The sequence below is a fragment of the Lipotes vexillifer genome, unplaced genomic scaffold (genome assembly GCF_000442215.2).
Source record: "Lipotes vexillifer unplaced genomic scaffold, Lipotes_vexillifer_v1.1 scaffold618, whole genome shotgun sequence".
NCBI lineage: Eukaryota > Metazoa > Chordata > Mammalia > Artiodactyla > Lipotidae > Lipotes > Lipotes vexillifer.
Genome location: NW_006799025.1, coordinates 2,355,621 through 2,375,455, shown reverse-complemented (window position 1 = coordinate 2,375,455; position 19,835 = coordinate 2,355,621). Strand labels below are relative to the sequence as shown.

The 19,835-nt window shown below is 36.8% G+C and overlaps 1 protein-coding gene across 1 annotated transcript in view; it reads left to right on the top strand.

The window, feature by feature from the left end:
* Positions 1-19,835, top strand: part of RNF13 (ring finger protein 13) — a 151,243-nt gene that overhangs the window by 109,233 nt on the left and 22,175 nt on the right. The window contains exon 8 of the mRNA XM_007471298.1: positions 10,828-10,921. Coding sequence (XP_007471360.1) covers positions 10,828-10,921 — 94 coding nt within the window. The remainder of the gene's footprint in view (positions 1-10,827; positions 10,922-19,835) is intronic.

The window sequence follows — 19,835 nt, the reverse complement described above, 5'->3', positions numbered from 1 at the left end:
TTTGTAAATTCTAAAAATCCTTGTATTTTGGGTATAAACTCTCTTTGATTATGATATATGAAGTTTGTCTTTGCATTTTGGGTTATTCAAATTTCTCTAATATGATCTGCCAGTTTTACACTTGGACACAGGTGCAGAAATCCTAAGTAAAATGTTAGCAATCTGAATGTCCAGTTAAGGGGAAAATTTTAGTTTTATGGGGCTAGAATAATCTTGACATCAAAACTAGACAATCCCTTGAGCACTGTTGGTAGGAATGTTAAATGGAGCAGTCACTATAGAAAACAGTACAGCAACTCTTCAAAAAAGTTAAACATAAATTTATCATATGATCCGACAATTCCACTTTTGGGTATATACCGAAAAGAATTGAAAGCAGGGAGTCAGATATTTGTATGCTTATGTTCATAACAGCATTATTTTCAATAAGCCAAAGGTAGAAGCAACCCAGTTGTCCATTGATGGATGAGTAGATAAACAAAATGTGGCATATACATGCAATGGAATATTATTCAGCCTTAAAAAGGAAGGAAATTCTCACAGACGCTACAACATGGGTGAATCTTGAAGACATTATGCTAACTGAAATAAACCAGTCACGAAAGGACATATACTGTATGAATCTATTTACATGTGGTACCTAGAGTAGTCAGATTGAGACAGAAAGTAGAATGGTGGTTGCCAGGGGTTGTGGAGAGGGGAGAATGGGGAATTACTGTTTAATGCGTACAGAGTTTCAGTTTTGGGACATGGAAAGAGTTTGGTGGATGGATGGTGGTGATGGTAGCACAACGACGTGAATGTACTTACTGCCACATACCTGTGTACTTAAAAATGGTTAAGATAGTAAATTTGATGTTATGTATATTTTACGACAGCTTAAAATAATTAGACAACATAAAGCTAGCCCCATAAAAAAATTAAAGCTTTATTTTATTTTCTACTATCGAAAATAGGTTTTTTTTTTTAATGAAGTTGGGATTATTGTTTACTTGAATTTCTGGTGAAGGTTGCCTGTAAAATCATCTAGATCTGCTGATCTTTTTCATAATTACTTGGACGTATAAATGCTTGTCTACTTCATCATAGTAAATTATATTTCAAAGAAATTGTCTATTTTGTCTGTTTTCAAGTATTGTATAAAGTGATTTATAATTATATATTCAAATAACAATTTAAAGAGAACTCCTACTATACATGGGATGAGTTCTATATATTCATATCCATCCATGCCTTGCACAACGTTGTCAGTTTATCTTGAGGAACCAAAATGGCGGAGTAAAAGGACGTGTTCTCCTTCTTGCGAGAACACCAGAATCACAACTAGCTGCTGGACAGTCATCGACAGGAAGACACTGGAACTCACCAAAAAACATACCCCACATCCAAAGACAAAGGAGAAGCCACAATAAGATGGTAGGAGGTGTGCAATCACAGTAAAATCAAATCCCGTAACTGCTGGGTGGGTGACTCACAGACTGCAGAACACTTATACCACAGAAGTCCACCCACTGGAGTGAAGGTTCTGAGCCCCACGTTAGGCTTCCCAAGGTGGGGGTCCGGCAACGGGAGGAGGAATTCCTAGAGAATCAGACTTTGAAGCCTAGTGGGATTTGATTGCAGGACTTTGACAGGACTGGGGGAAACAGAGATTCCACTCCTGGAGGGCACACACAAAGTAGTGTGCACATCGGGACCCAGGGGAGGGAGCAATGACCCGAGGGGAGACTGAACCAGACCTACCTGCTAGTGTTGGAGGGTCTCCTGCAGAGGCGGGGGGGTGGCTGTGGCTCACCGTGGGGACAAGGACACTGGCAGCAGAAGTTCTGGGAAGTACTCCTTGGCGTGAGCCCTCCCAGAGTCTGTCATTAGCCCCACCAAAGAGCCCAGGTAGACTCCAGTGTTGGGTTGCCTCAGGCCAAACAACCAACAGGGAGGGAAGCCAGCCCTACCCATCAGCAGTCAAGCGGATTAAAGTTTTACTGAGCTCTGCCCACCAGAGCAACAGTCAGCTCTACCTACCACCAGTCCCTCCCATCAGGAAACTTACACAAGCCTCTTAGATAGCCTCATCCACCAGAGGGCACACAGCACAAGCAAGAAGAGCTACAGTCCTGTAGTCTGTGGAACAAAAACCACATTCACAGAAAGATAGACAAGATGAAAAGGCAGAGGGCTATGTACCAGGTGAAGGAAAAAGATAAAACCCCAGAAAAACAACTAAATGAAGTGGAGATAGGCAACCTTCCAGAAAAAGAATTCAGAATAACGATAGTGAAGATGATCCAGGACCTTGGAAAAAGAATGGAGGCAAAGATTGAGAAGATGCAAGAAATGTTTAACAAAGACCTAGAAGAATTAAAGAACAAACAAACAGATGAACAATACAATAACTGAAATGAAAACTACACTAGAAGGAATCAATAGCAGAATAACTGAGGCAGAAGAACGGATAAGTGACCTGGAAGACAGATTGGTGGAATTCACTGCTGTGGAACAATCTAAAGAAAAAAGAATGAAAAGATATGAAGACAGCCTAAGAGACCTCTGGGACAACATTAAACGCAACAACATTCACATTATAGGGGTCCCAGAGGGAGAGGAGGGAGAGAAAGGACCAGAGAAAATTTTGAAGAGATTATAGTCGAAAACTTCCCTAACATGGGAAAGGAAATAGCCACCCAAGTCCAGGAAGGGCAGAGAGTCTGATACAGGATAAACCCAAGGAGAAACACACAGAGACACATAGTAATCAAATTGGCAAAAAGTAAAGGCAAAGAAAAATTAATGAAAGCAGCAAGGGAAAAACGACAAATAACATACAAGGGAACTCCCATAAGGTTAACAGCTGATTTCTCAGCAGAAACTCTACAAGCCAGAAGGGAGTGGCATGACATATTTAAAGTGATGAAATGGAAGAACGTACAACCAAGATTACTCTACCCGTCAAGGATCTCATTCAGATTCGATGGAGAAATCAAAAGCTTTACAGACAAGCCAAAGCGAAGAGAATTCAGCACCACCAAACCAGCTCTACAACAAATGCTAAAGGAACTTCTCTAAGTTGGAAACACAAGACAAGAAAAGGACCTACAAAAACAAACCCAAAACAAGAAAATGGTCATAGGAACATACATATCGATAACTGCCTTAAACGTGAATGCATTAAATGCTACAACCAAAAGACACAGGCTTGCTGAATGGATACAAAAACAAGACCCATATATATGCTGTCTACAAGAGACCAACTTCAGACCTAGGGACACATACAGACTGAAAATGAGGCGATGGAAATATATATTCCATGAAAATGGAAATCAAATGAAAGCTGGAGTAGCAATACTCATATCAGATAAAATAGACTTTAAAATAAACAACGCTACAAGAGACAAGGAGGGACACTGCATAATGATCAAGGGATCAATCCAAGAAGAAGATATAACAATTATAAATATATATGCACCCAACATAGGAGCACCTCAATACGTAAGGCAACTGCTAACAGCTCTAAAAGAGGAAATCGACAGTAACACAATAATAGCGGGGGACTTTAACACCTCACTTACACCAATGGACAGATCATCCAAAATGAAAATAAATAAGGAAACAGAAGCTTTAAATGACACAATGGACCAGATAGATTTAATTGATATTTATAGGACATTCCATCCAAAAACAGCAGATTACACTTCCTTTTCAAGTGCGCACAGAACATTCTCCAGGATAGACCACATCTTGGGTCACAAATCAAGCCTCAGTAAATTTAAGAAAATTGAAATCATATCAAGCATCTTTTCTGACCACAACACTATGAGATTAGAAATGAATTACAGGGAGAAAAACATAAAAAAACCCACAAGCACATGGAGGCTAAACAATATGTCACTAAATACGCAAGAGATCCCTGAGGAAATCAAAGAGGAAATCAAAAAATACCTAGGGACAAATGACAGTGAAAACACGACAATCCAAAACCTATGGGATGCAGCAAAAGCAGTTCTAAGAGAGAAGTTTATAGCTATATAAGCCTACCTCAAGAAACAAGAAAAATCTCAAATAAACAATCTAACCTTACACCTAAAGGAACTAGAAAAAGAAGAACAAACAAAACCCAAAGTTAGCAGAAAGAAAGAAATCATAAAGATCAGAGTAGAAATAAATGAAATAGAAACAAGGAAAACAATAGCAAAGATCAATAAAAGTAAAAGCTGGCTCTTTGAGAAGATAAACAAAATTGGTAAACTATTAGCCAGACTTATCAAAAAAAAGAGAGGACTCAAATCAATAAAATTAGAAATAAAAATGGAGAACTTAAAACAGACACCGCAGAAATACAAAGCATTCTAAGAGACTACTACAAGCAACTGTATGCCAATAAAATGGAAAACCTGGAAGAAATGGACAAATTCTTAGAAAGGTATAACCTTCCAAGACAGAACCAGGAAGAAAGAGAAAATATGAACAGACCAGTCACAAGTAATGAAATTGAAACTGTGACTGAAAATCTTCCAACAAACAAAAATCCAGGACCAGATGGCTTCACAGGTGAATTCTATCAAACATTTAGAGAAGAGCTAACACCTATCCTTCTCAAAGTCTTCCAAAAACTTGCAGAGGAAGGAACACTCCCAAACTCATTCTGTGAGTCCACCATCACCCTGATACCAAAACCAGACAAAGATACTACAAAAAAAGAAAATTACAGAACAGTATCACTGATGAATATAGATGCAAAAATCCTCAACAAAATACTAACAAACATTATCCAACAACACGTTAAAAGGATCATACACCATGATCAAGTGGGATTTATCCCAGGGATGCGAGGATTCTTCAATATACGCAAATCAATCAGTGTGATACACCATATTAACAAATTGAAGAATAAAAACCATATGATCATCTCAATAGATGCAGAAAAAGCTTTTGACAAAATTCAACACCCATTTATGATAAAAACTCTCCAGAAAGTGGGCATAGAGGGAACCTATCTCAACATAATAAAGGCTGTGTACGACAAACCCACAGCAAACATCATTCTCAGTGGTGAAAACCTGAAAGCATTTCCTCTAAGGTCAGGAACAAGAAAAGGATGTCCACTCTCACCACTATTATTCAACATGGTTTTGGAAGTCCTAGCCACGGCAATCAAAGAAAAAGAAATAAAAGGAATCCAAATTGGAAAAGAAGAAGTAAAACTCTCACTGTTTGCAGATGACATCATACTATACATAGAGAATCCTAAAGATGCCACCAGAAAACTACTAGAGCTAATCAATGAATCTGGTAAAGTTGCAGGACACAAAATTAATGCACAGAAATATCTTGCATTTTTATACACTAATGATGAAAAATCTGAAAGAGAAATTAAGAAAACACTCCTGTTTACCATTGCAACAAAAAGAAAGAATACCTAGGAATAAACCTACCTAAGGAGAGAAGAGACCTGTATGCAGAAGACTATAAGACACTGTTGAAAGAAATTAAAGGTGATACCAACAGATGGAGAGATGTACCATGTTCTTGGATTGGAAGAATCAATATTGTGAAAGTGACTATACTACCCAAAGCAATCTACATATTCAATGCAATCCCTATCAAATTACCAGTGGCATTTTTTACGGAACTAGAACAAAACTCTTAAAATTTGTATGGAGACACAAAAGACCCCGAATAGCCAAAGCAGTATTGGAAAAAAACGGAGGTGGAGGAATCAGACTCCCTGACTTCAGACTATACTACAAAGCTGCAGTAATCAAGACAATGTCATACTGGCACAAAAACAGAAACATAGGTCAATGGAACAAGATAGAAAGCCCAGAGATAAACCCAGCACCTATGGTCAACTAATCTATGACAAAGGAGGCAAGGATATACAATGGAGAAAAGACAGCCTCTTCAATAATGGTGCTGGGAAAACTGGACAGCTACATGTAAAAGAATGAAATTTGAACACTCTAACACCATACACAAAAATAAACTCAAAATGGATTCGAGACCTAAATGTAAGACCAGACACTCTAAAACTCTTAGAGGAAAACATAGGAAGAAAACTCCTTGACATAAATCACAGCAAGATATTTTTTGATCCACCTCCTAGAGTAATGGAAATAAAAACAAAGATAAACAAATGGGACCTAGTGAAACTTCAAAGCTTTTGCATAGCAAAGGAAGCCATAAACAAGACGAAAAGACAACCCTCAGAATGGGAGAAAATATTTGCAAACGAGTCAACGGACAAAGGATTAATCTCCAAAATATTTAAACAGCTCATGCAGCTCAATATTAAAAAAACAAACAACCCAATCCAAAAATGGGCAGAAGAGCTAAGTAGAAATTCTCCAAAGAAGACATACAGATGGCCAAGAAGCACGTGAAAAGCTCAACATCACTAATTATTAGAGAAATGCAAATCAAAACGACAGTGAGGTGTCACCTCACACCAGTTAGAATGGGCATCATCAGAAAATCTACAAACAACAAATGCTGGAGAGGGTGTGGAGAAAAGGTAACCCTCTTGCACTGTTGTTGGGAATGTAAATTGATGCAGCCACTATGGAGAACAGTATGGAGGTTTCTTAAAAAACTGAAAATAGAATTACCATATGATCCAGCAGTCCCACTACTGGGCATATATCCAGAGAAAACCATAATTCAAAAAGGCACATGCACCCCAGTGTTCATTGCCGCACTATTTACAATAGCCAGGTCATGGAAGTAACCTAAATGCACCTTGACAGATGAATGGATAAAGAAGATGAGGTACATGTGTACAATGGAATATTACTCAGCCATAAAAAGGAACGAAATTGAGTCATTTGTTGAGACGTGGATGGATCTAGAGACTGTCATACAGAGTGAAGTAAGTCAGAAAGAGAAAAACAAATATCGTATATTAACACATGTATGTGGAACCTAGAAAAATGGTACAGATGAACCGGTTTTCAGGGCAGAGGTTGAGCCACAGATGTAGAGAACAAATGTATGGACACCAAGCGGGGAAAGCCACGGGCAGTGGGGATTGTGATGTGATGAATTGGGCAATTGAGATTGACATGTATACACTGATGTGTATAAAATTGATGACTAGTAGGAACCTGCTGTATAAAAATAAAACAAAATAAAATTCAAAAAGTAAAGTTTGTCTTTCAGAGAAGTGGACTTTGAAATTTTCTTTTTTTTCTTTCATTCAACAAATACTTATTCTGCACCTCTGAACCTAAGCACTGCTCTAGGGTGTGAAGTTTCCTCACTGAACAAAATGGGGAAGCATCCCTGATGTCAAGTGTTTTACATTCCAGTGGGACTTATATTCTTATGTATTTACTGTCCTTTTTAATCTATCTCATGAATTTCTGCTCTTGGCAGTATTATTTTCTTTCGTCTACTTGTTTTGGACACGTTGCTTTTCTTTTTCTAGCTTGATCAGCTAAATATTTACTCATTTTTCTTTATAATATATGCCTTTAGGTTATAAATTTCTCTTTAACAATCACTTTAGCTGTATGTAACTCATTACTTTTGATAAGGAATAGTTTTATTTTAATTTGGTTTAAATTGAGAGAAATTTTTTCACTGTTACGTGGGATATTTCTTTACCACTTTTGATGTATCCATCCATGTGAATAGGAAACTCAGTTACTAATACTCTTAGCCCTTCCCCACTCTTCTACTCAGTTGGTCTTAGGAGAGATGAAGTACCTTATCTGTGTGGTATATTTGGGAAGAATAAATTAGGGCATGCTTGGCTCAGCTTCATCTTTCTCTTGAGGTGAACCTGTCTTCAGCTCCTCCAGGACTGGTTCTGCAGTTCTAGGGGAGGGTGAGGGAAAGGCCTACGCCATTCCTGATTGTCTTTGTCTATATCTGGGTGGGTAAGGCAGTCTAATTCCGTGGTTAAGGAGAAGGTTCTGTTTCTTTCTTCACCGAGTTAGGTGCTCCACCTGCTTCCATCTGCCAGTTCATGATCTTATTTTCAAGTTAGTTAGAATCCAGGTGGTGAAGAGACATGGTAGTTGTGGTTAAATTTTGTAAACATTCCCCACCATATATGTGAAAAGAATTGTGGGGTCCAAAGTTTTATACATGTCCATTAGTTTGAGCTTGGGTATTTGGCTTGTCCAGTCTTTTTTTCTTTCTTTCTTTTGTATTATTTTAAAGACAGTTTTATTGAGATATAATTCACATAATATAAAATTGACCCATTTATGATATAGTTCAGTGGTTTTTAGTATATTCACAGGACTGTTCAGTCATTGCAATTGTCCATGGTTTTTTGCACTCCTCTGTTTTCTAAAGCAGTGCTATGCAATAGAACGACGTTGTGAGCCACATTTATTGTAATTTAAAGTTTCCTGGTAGCCAAATTTAAAAAGGTAAAAAGAAATATTTTGGTGAGATTAACTTAAATACTGTATTTATTTAATCTAAAATGTATTTCAACATTCAGTTAATATAAATAATTATAAAATATGTTTTACATTCTTTTTGTACTAAGTCTTTGCAAACTGGTGTGTATTTTATACTTTTACAGCAAATCTCAATTGAGACCAGCCGCATTTCAAGTGCTCAGTAGCTACATGTATATAATGGCTACCATATTGGGTGTCATAGGTCTGTGGTCTTTACTTTTTTTTTGGGGGGGGTCTGCTTGATCTAGAAATTACTGAGCTTGTGAATTTGTGTATTTCTCCCATAATTTTGTTATTTTTTAGGTGAAGTGTCCTTTTTATCATTGTGATAACTATTTCCTAATGATGATTTTTGTCTTATATCCTGTTTTACTTTATATGCCAACTTTTACTTAGTATTGTCATGATATAATTTTATCTATCGCTGTATTTTTTACCTTTACTTTTGTCTTAATGTGTCATTAAGTTTTAATCTTGTGTTTTGTGAATGGTTGGAATTTTTTCTTTATCCAATATGATATACTCTTTAAAAAAAAACTGGTGAATTTACCCCATTTGCATTTTTGTGATTTGGACTAATTTCTATTGTTTACTTTTTATTCTATTTTTTTTTCTACTATACAGATTTGGGTTACTCAACTTTTTTTCTCTTTCTGTCTCCCTTTCTCCCTTTTTCCTACTAGTTTGAAAGCTTATATTGTTTTTTTCTAGTGGTTACTATTACATTTTTAAAATAAACATCTACTGATTAATATATTAATAAACTGCACATTTAAATTGTACAGTTTGGTAAGTTTTGACATACGTATGTATACCTGAGAAACCACCACTGCAATTAAGATAATAAAATATCAGATCAGCTCAAAAAGTTTCCTCATACTCTGTGATAATCACTCCCTTTCACCTCTTGCAAATTTTTCCTCCATGTCTCCCCCCACACCATTGCTGGGCAACCACAGCTCTGGTTTTGGTTACTGTAGATTAGTGTGCATTTTCTACCACTTTATATACAGGGAATCATAAATTACGTACTATTTTGTGTCTGCCTTCTTGCTCTCAGAATAATTATTTTGAGATTCATATATGTTATTGAATATATTGATATTCATTACTTTTTATTGCCAAGTTGTATTCCATTGTATGACTATGCCACAGTTTTGTTTATACACGTACCTGCTGATGAACATTTGGGTTGTGTCTCGTTTTTGGCTATTACAAATAAAGCTGACATAGACTTTTTTGTACATTTGTATATAAGTTGTTATATGGATATACACTTTCATTTCTATTCACTAAATATAAGTAGGAGTGGGATGATTAGGTCATTTGGTAAATATGTGTTTAAATTTATAAGAAACCACCAAACTATTTTCCAAAGTGGTTGTACCATTTTACAGTCCTTTCAGTAGTGTATCAGAGTGGCAGTTCTTCTACTTCCCTGCCAACACTTGGTATAGTCAGTCTTTTTCATTTTAATCATTTTAATAGGTATATAGTGGTATTTGTGATTTGAATTTTCATTTTTCTCTTGACTAATTATGTTGAACATCTCTTCATATGCTTATTTGCCATCTGTATATCTTCAGTAGTGAAGTGTATATTCAGATATTCTGCCCATTTTTTTCTCTTGGGTTCCTTGTTTTCTTATTATTGAATTTTGAATCATTATGTATTCTGGATAGAAATCCCTTATGAGATATGCAATTTGCAGATGTTTTCTGCCAGTCTGTGAACTGTCTTTTATCTTTAAACAGTATCTTTTGGGGACAGACGTCCTTAACATTGATGTAGTCAAATTCGTCAAAATTTTCTTTTATGGACTTTGTTTTTGGCATTTGGTTCTGGTCCCATGGACTTCCTTTTTATTCTTGCAAGGATAGCAATTTATACTTTAAAATATTTTGTGTATTTTATCTGATATTTCTGAATATTTATAGTACAGGTGTTCTGTATTAGTTCTGTCCATTTTGCTGCTAGAACCACTGAAAGTGCAGTTTAGTGCATGTTATATTTGAAAATTTTATTAGTTTGTAACTTACAGGAATTCCAACCCCCCCCATTTTTGATCCAGTGGAGTCTTTGTAACCTGGAATCTACCATTTATATTTTTGCCAACAAATAGTTACATGTTATTTATAATGTTTTTGTCAGAGTAAATTAAAGATAATTTAGGTCATTGAATAAAAATTCAGAGGATAATTTATGGGCCAACTAATCACTAATGACAACTAATCATGGATATTTTAATTAATAGTCTCATGACTCGGGTTTAAATAAATTGAATTGATTTGTAGCAGCTATCTAGAAACATAAAAGACACTTTAATGGTCATTTTAATGGTCGTGGTTATTTTAATGGTCATTTTCTATTTGCATGTTTAATATCTGACTCCCTTTTTTTTCTCTTTTATTTTTAGATCACAAAATTTGTCCAGGATAGACATAGAGCTAGAAGAAACAGACTTCGTAAAGATCAACTTAAGAAACTTCCTATACATAAATTCAAAAAAGGTAAGTGAATATTTTTATTTTCTAAATAAAAACCCTTAGTTTATTTAATAGTACATGGTGATTATACTCTAATGCAACCTTCTGAGTCCTTGCCATACCCTATGCCTAACACTCAGTTAATAATGAATGCGTGAATGTGGTAGATGGTCTTTTGCTGTGGTTTATCCTGGTGAAGGCTAGAAGGGGGTACATGGTCTTCAGAGAATTTAAAAACAATAGTGAAACTGACCATAATGCTTTTTATTATCCCCATGTGCCAGAAGTTCTAAATATCAGTAGGTAAGATACTTATCTCCACCAGGGTGGTCTGCTCCCACTCTCTCTCCCACCCTACACCACCACTGTAGTAACATTGCAGTAATTAAACACATAGTTTATAGTGTTGTGTTAACTAAACACAGTAGATAGCTATTATGTGTCAATATATTGTAAATGTATCATCTCATTTAATTTTCATATTTCTATGAAATGGGTACTATAATGGGCATCATAGATGAGGAAATAGAGGGTCATAAAGGCAAAAATTTTAATGTCTCACAGCCAGCACTAACAGAGCTGGGGAGGGGCATGGGTCTAATAATCTAGCCAATGTAGTTTCTCCTGCTTATGCTTGGTGAGCTTTTAGTGTAGGTACATGCTTATTAAATCTTTTTGGCCAGTAGTCCCCAGAATTTTCAGTTTCTGTACCAGTAAAAATGTTCTGTTTTTTAATTCAGCAGAGAAAATGCATAGAGAGTGGAAAGGAGAAATAGAGAAGGCATTAAAAGTTAATTCTGTCACCTATACTTCAATTAAAAAAAATTAGTTCTGCAAATTTTTTATTTTTCCAAGTAACAAAATGTTTAAAAAACCTACCATTTATAATAGCCATATTTTATGAAAAATATAAAATGTAACAACAAATAAATAGGAGAATCACATGTTAAAGAGTAAATAACGACATTCATAAAAATGCAGTGTGCTATCATCATACAGTGCGGATTAAGTAAAAGTTATTCATAAACCAATTTGAGGACTGGCTTTAGGAATCACTTTTTTAGGCTCCATTTTGTATGTTAATTTTTATGTTTCCTAAAACCAGGGGGAAAAAAAGAGTAAAATAAATGATGTTGATATTGTCCTAGGCTAAAAAAGGGCATGCATAGTTGGCTTTTCTTCTGAGTAAGGTAAGTAGCCATTGTAGGATTTTGAGCAGAGAAAAGATAAGATCTAAATTAAAAGTTGATAAGATCTAAATTAAAAGTTGAGTTGAGAAAAGATAAGATCTAAATTAAAAGTTGCTGCTATGTTGAGAATAGGATGCAGAGGGTTGGGGTGTAAGCAGAGACCAGATGGGGGCCGTCGCAGTAATCCAAGCGAAAGATACATGTGGCTTGGACTGGAGAGGGGGTGGAATGTACTGGATTTATTGATGGACTAGTTACTGGGAGAGGAAACAAGGATGACTCCAGAGTTTTTGGTCTCAGTGACTGGAAGGATGGCATTGCCGTAAATAGAAATAAGGATGGTGGAGCAGGTTTGGGGAGGAAATTTGGGAAATCAGTGTTGGACATGTGGAATTTCACGTGTTCACTAGACGTTTAAATGAGTCTGGAGTTTAAGAGAGGGGTGTGAACTGGAAGTATTGATATAAAAAGATGTGTTTAAATCATAAGACTGGATGAGCTTACCAAGAGAATGAGTATGGTTGGACAGAATACGAAAGACATATTGGGGCATCCCAACATTGAGTAAGGAGGAAGAGGAATCAGCAGTGGAGGCTGAGGAGAGGTGACTAAGTTATACAGAGGAAAGTCAGAAGGAGTGGTTTACCAGAAACCAAGTGATGCAAATCTCTAAGGAGCAAGGAGTGATAGATAACTTGTGTCAAATGTTCCTGATAGATAAGTAAGATGAGAACTAATTGACCATTAGAAATTATTATCGTGATGTACAGTTTTGACAGAGTGGTCCGTCCAAAAACCTGATTGTAGTGGGTTTGAGAATGGAAGGAGAGGAACAGTAACTATAGACAACTTTTTCAAGAAACTTAACTACAAAGGGGAGCAAAGAAATAGTGTAGTAGCTGGTAGGGGAAGTTTCATTAACAAATAATAGCGTATCGCTGAAGGAAATTGATGACGTAGGTGATAGATGGGAGAATTGCTATAATAATGTCTTTGTGAAGGCAAGAACGCATGGGAGCTGGTGTACAAATAGGTGGATTGGCCTTAGATAGGAGCATGGAGAGTTGAGCTCAGGGAAAGTAGAATATGTGGGTGCAAAATCCTGGTAGTGTTTATGGTGGTCAGGCTGTGGACATATTCTTCACTTCCATTGTTCTCAGTGAAGTAGGAAACACAATCATCAACTGAAAGCTGAGGATGGGGGAGGAGATTTTGGAGGTGTAAGAACAGAAAGGTATAAAATGTTACTCTGGGAGAGTAGATGGGCAGATGGACTAGGGAAATATAAAACATTGCCTGGGAGCCTGAACCTCCCTTTCAGGTTCATAGTTATGAACCAGTCAGCATAACTGTGTGTTTTTCTCTAGCCATGTTCATCTGTATGGAGTGGTGTTTATCCTTACCATACCTTCACATTTTTTAAAAAATGTGAAGTATAACACGTATACAGAAAAGTATATAAGACATTTTTCTGGGACCATCCAGTTCAAGAAACAGAACATTACTAGCATCACAGAAACTACTGTGTCCCCTTCTAGGTTGTAATCCCTTCTTCCTCACTGGAAGTAATCACTATGCTGGCTTATGACAGTCATTTCATTGCCTTTATCTTAAGTTTTGTCACCTATGTATGGATTCCAAAACAATATGATTTAATTTTTCCTAGTTTTGAATTGCGTTTTTGGTCTTACCTCTTTTTTATTTTTATTTCTTGCGGTACGCGGGCCTCTCACTGTTGTGGCCCCTCCCATTGCGGAGCACAGGCTCTGGACGCGCAGGCTCAGCGGCCATGGCTCACGGGCCCAGCTGCTCTGTGGCATGTGGGATCCTCCCGGACCAGGGCACGAACCCGTGTCCCCTGCATCGGCAGGCGGACTCTCAACCACTGCGCCACCAGGGAAGCCCCTTACCTCTTTTATTAACAATTTTTTTGGTGAAATTAACCCACTTTATTACATGTATATGTAGTTTATTCACTTTTATTTCTTTGTATAAATATATTATTTATCCATTTTACTATTAATAGACATTTGGGTTTTTTGTTTTGTTTTTTATTTATTTTTTATTGAAGTATAGTTGATATTCAGTGTTCTGTTTTGTTTCCCCAGTTTGGGGCCATTACAGACCATACTTTTAAGAACATTCTTGTACATATATCCTGGTGTATATGAGCATACATTTCTTTAGAGTATATACCTAGAAGTAGATTAGCTGGCTTAGGATATACATGTCTTCAATTTTATTGGATAATACCAAGTTTTTTTCAAAGTGATGATGGTACCAGTTTATATTCCCATCAATAGTGTATAGGAGTTCCTGTTGTCCCACATATGTACCAATATTTTGTACTGACAGCCCTTTAAATTTTAGCCAATCCAGTGGGTTTATAAAGATAGCTCATAGTGGTTTTAATTTACACTTCCCTCCTCGTCTGTGAGGTTAAGTGTCTGTTTATATTTTTATTTACTAGTTAGATTTTCACTTCCGTGAAGCACCTTTCATGTCATTTTGCTATTGGGTTATCCTCCCCTGCTTTTTACATGTAGGAGGAACTCTTCAGATGTTCTCACAACCCCACCCTGGAGTTGTGTGTGGTGAATCAGTTCTTCACTGATTTTTTGTGTCTTAACTGTCTTCTAGTTTGTCGCTTATGATTGTTTTTTATATATATATATATATATATTTTATATATATATATATATATATATATATATATATATATATATATATAAAATTTATTTATTTACTTATTTATTTATTTATAGCTGCGTTGGGTCTTTGTTGCTGTGTGCAGGCTTTCTCTAGTTGCGGCGAGCGGGGGCTAGTCTTTGTTGGTGTGCGTGGGCTTCTCGTTGCAGTGGCTTCTCTTGTTGCGGAGCATGGGATCTAGGTGCGCGGGCTTCAGTAGTTGTGGCACGTGGGCTCAGTAGTTGTGGCTCGCGGGGTCTAGAGTGCAGGCTCAGTAGGTGTGACAAGCTTAGTTGCTCCGCGGCATGTGGGATCTTCCCGGACCAGGGATCGAACCCGTGTCCCCTGCACTGGCAGGTGGATTCTTAACCACTGCGCCGCCAGGGAAGTCCCCTAAAGTTCTTTTATGGTCGTGTTTTTGCATGTTTTAAAAGAACTTCTTCTGTACTCTGAGGTCCCATAGATATTATATTATCTTCTGAAAGCTTTATAGTTTTGCCTTTCATGTTTGGGTATTTAGTCTACCTAAATTGATTATGTAAAATGGGGGGCCAATTTAAGTTATTTCCAATTTGATATTTTGTATAAGGATATCCAGTTGTCCCAGAGCTAAGTATTAAAAATACAGTGTTCACAGTGTTGGTCACCTCTGACACAGTGAAGTGTCCGTGTGTGTGAGTTTGTTTCTGGCCTTCTGTTGGTCCTGTTGTTTGTCCTTATACCAATACCACACTATCTCAGTTACTGTAGGTTTATGGTAAGTCTTGATATCTGATCGAGTTAGTCTTCCCACCTTGCTCTTCTTCAACAATTTTTAGTTATTTTTGACACTTTGAATTTCCATGTAAATTCAAAATCAGCTTGGCAAGGCCACCATACCTCTAAACATATACATACAGCTATTGTATTTGTTGTAGTACAATAGACATAACATAAAAGTTACTACTGTAACCATTTTTAAGTGTAAAGTTCAGTGACATTAACTATATTCATATTGTTGTGCAGTCATCACCACCATCCATCTCCAGAACTTTTCCACCCTCCCAAACTGAAACTGTGCACCCAGTAAACAATAACTCCATTTTCCCCTCCCACCAGCCCATGGCAACTATCATTCTGCTTTCTATCTCTATGAATTTGACTTTTATAGGTACGTCATATAAGTAAAATAATAAGTGATTGGCTTATTTCACTTAGCATAGTGTCCTCAAGGTTTATCCATGTTGTAGTATGTGTCAGAATTTCTTTCCTTAAGGCTGAGTAATATTCATAATATTCTATGTATATACCACATACTGTTTATCCATTCATGTGTTGCTAGATACCTGGGTGCTATTGTGAATAATGCTGCTATAAACATAGAGGTACAAATATCTGTCTGAGTCTCTGCTTTAAATTCTTTTGGGTATATATCCAGAAGTGGAATTGCTGGATTCAATGGTAATTCTCTGTTTAATTTTTTGAGGAACACCATACCATTTTCCATAGTGGCTGCATCATTTTACATTCCCACCAGCACTGCACAAGAGTTCCAGTTTTTCTACATCCTTGCCAACGCTGTCATTTTCTGGGTTTTTTTTTGATAATAGTCATCCCCTAATGGATGTGACATGGCATCTCATTGTGGTTTTGCTTTGAATCTCCCTAATGATTAGTGATGTTAAGCATGTTTTCATGTGCTTATTGGCCATTTGTCTGTCTTCTTTGTAGAAATGTCTGTTCAAGTCCTTGGTTGTATTTGTCTTTAACCTTTTGGGAAATAATTTCAAACTTAGAAAAACTTTGCTTCAAAGTTAAAAAACTTTTGTTCTGAGAAAGAGTCTGTTAAGAGGACAAAAAAACTTTGCATGAATTGTCCAAAAACACCCATACACCCTTTACCCAGATTTACCTATTACTTACTATATTAGCTTCCATAGGGTTGCTGTAACAAAGTACCACAAACTAGGTGGCTTAAAACAATAGAAATTTATTTTCTCATATTTCTAGAAGCTAGAATTCCAAACTCAAGGTGTTGGCAGGGTTGTTTTGTTCCTAATCTGGGGAAGGAGTCTTCCTTGCCTCTTCCTTGTTTCTCGTGATTGCTGGCAATCCTTGGCTTTCCTTGACTTGTGGCAGCATAACTTCAATCTCTGCCTCCATCTTCACATGGTTTTTTTCCCTGTGTGTGTATGTGTGTCTAAATTTCCATTTCTTATAAGAACACCCAAATCCATTGTAACCTCATCTTAACTTGATTACATCTGGAAGGAACCTATATCCAAATAAGGTACATTCACAGGTTCCAAGTGGACATGAGTTTTTGGAGGCAACCCATTGCTTTATCATTTTTGCTCTCCTTCTTTACATATGTAAGTATGTATATAAAATTTTTCATCTAAGTAATTTGAGAGTAAGTTATATGCATCATGATCCTTTATGTCTAAATATTTTCATGTGTATTTCTTAAGAATAAGGAGATTCTTTTGTGGTACTGCATTTAAGTCACCAACTTTAGGAAATTTGTTGATGGACGATTTTAATCTAATTCATTCCTCTTTCTAGTTTTGTCATTTGTTCCAATAGGTTCCTTTATAATAATTTTTCTTCCAGTATAGTATCTAATCTAGTATCACTTATTGCATGTAGTTATCATATTTCTTTGGGTTTCTTTAATCTGGACTTTTTATTCAGCCTTTGTCTTTTGTGACATTGACATTTAGAATAACACAGTGCCCCTGCCTTTTGTTAAAAAACATTTTTGTTTTTTAAACAGATTTTATTTTTAGAGCAGTTTTAGGTTTACAGAAAAATTGAGCAGAAAGTATAGAGAGCTCTTATATGCCCCTCCCCTCTTAAAATACTCCTAATATTATCATCTTTCACTTGTGTGGTACATTTGTTACAAGTGATGAATAAATATTGAAATATTATTAACTAAAGTACATAGTTTGCATTAGAGTTCACTCTTTGCATTGTAAAATTCTATGCATTTTGACAAATGTGTAATGTCATGTATCTACCATATCATATAGAATAGTTTCACTGCTCTGAAAATCCCGTGCTCCATCTATTCATCCCTTCTCTTTCCTTCCCACAAACCACTGGCAACCGCTGATCTTTTACTGTCTCTATAGTTTTACCTGTGGCGGACTGTCATATAGTTGGAATAGCAAATATGCATTTAAGGTTCCTCCATGACTTTTTTTTTTTTTTTTTTTTTGCGGTACACGGGCCTCTCACTGCTGTGGCCTCTCCCGTTGCGGAGCACAGGCTCCGGACGCGCAGGCTCAGCGGCCACGGCTCACGGGCCCAGCCGCTCCGCGGCATGTGGGATCTTCCCGGACCGGGGCACGAACCCGCGTCTCCTGCATCGGCAGGCGGACTCTCAACCACTGCGCCACAAGGGAAGCCCCCTCCATGACTTTTTGTAGCTTGATAGTTCATTTCTTTTTGTTGCTGAATAATACTCCATTGTATGTCTGTACCAAAGTATGTTTATTCCATATTGTCTATTGAAGAACATCTTAGTTGCTTCCAGGTTTTGGCTGTTAAGAATCAAGCTGCAGTAAATTTTTGTGTGCATGTTTTTGTGTGGACATAAGTTTTCAACACATTTGGGTAAACAACAAGGAGCATGATAGCTGGATCATGAGGTAAGACACTGTGTGGCTTTGTAAGAAAACGCTAAACTGTCTTCCGAAGTAGCTGTACCATTTTGCTTTCCCACCAGAAATAACTGAGCGTTCTGTTGCTGCACATCCTCCCCAGCGTTTGGTGTGGTCAGTGTTTTGTATTGTAGTCATTCTAGTAGGTGTGTAGTGGTATCTCATACATATAATGTTGTGCAGCTTTTTATATGCTTATTTGTATTTGCCATCTGTATATCTTCTTTGATGAGATCTTTTACTCACGTTTTAATTGGGTTGTACACTTGACTGAATGCTTGTATTCCTCCAAGATTCATATGTTAGAGCCATAATCCCCAATGTGATGATATTTGGAGGTAGGGCCTTTGGGAAGTGATTAGGTCATGAGGATGAGGCCCTCACGCAAGGGATTAAGTGCCTTCGTACTTGAAGAGACACAAGAGAGATGATCTCTCTCTCATGTGAGGATACAGCAAGAAGGCAGACATCTGCACATCAGGAAGAGAGTGATCACCAGGAACCAAACTGGCCAACCCCTTAATCTTGGATTTCCTAGCCTTCAGAACTGTGGGGAGTAAATGTTGTTTAAACCACCCTGTCTATGGTTATCTGTTATGGCAGCCCAAATGGACTAAGACAGGTTTTCTTATTTGAGTTTTAAGAATTCTTTGTATATTTTGGATACCAAGCCTTTATCTGATATGTATTTTGCAAACATTTTTTCCCAGTGTGTGGCTTGTTTTTTCATTCTCTAACAATGTCTTTCTCAAATAAGAAGTTTTTAATTTTAATGAAGTCCCTCCTATCGGCCTTTTTCTTTCATGGTTCATTCTTCTGGTGTTGTACCTAAAAACTCACTGTCAGTGACCAAATGGGACTCGTTCTGGGAATAGAAGTATGGCTTGATATTAGGAAAAATCATCATCATAATTCTCTATGTTAATAGGTCTAAGAAGAAACAATCAGATGATTATGTACCAGACACAAAAAGCACATACTGCATGATTCCATTTATATAAAATTCCAAAAAATTTAATCTATGGTGACAGAAAGCAGATCACTGGTTACCTGGAGCCCAGGGGTGGAGAGAGAGATTGATTGATTGCACAGGGAGTACAAGGAAACTTTTGGGGGGGTGATGGAAATGTTCTGTATCTTGATTGTGGACATGGTTTCTCAGGTGTACATATCTGTGAAAATTCATAGAATTGTATACTTTAAATGGGTGCAGTTTCTTGTATGTAAATTATACCTCAATAAAGTTGAAAAATATTTTTTAAAAAACTGTCAAATTCAAGGTCACCTAGATTTTCTATGTTATCTTCTAGAAGTTTTAGAGTTTTGCCTTTTCCGTTTAGGTCTATGATCCATTTTGAGTTAATTTTTGGGAATGGTGTAACATCTAGGGCCAGATTCTTTTTTTTTTTTTTT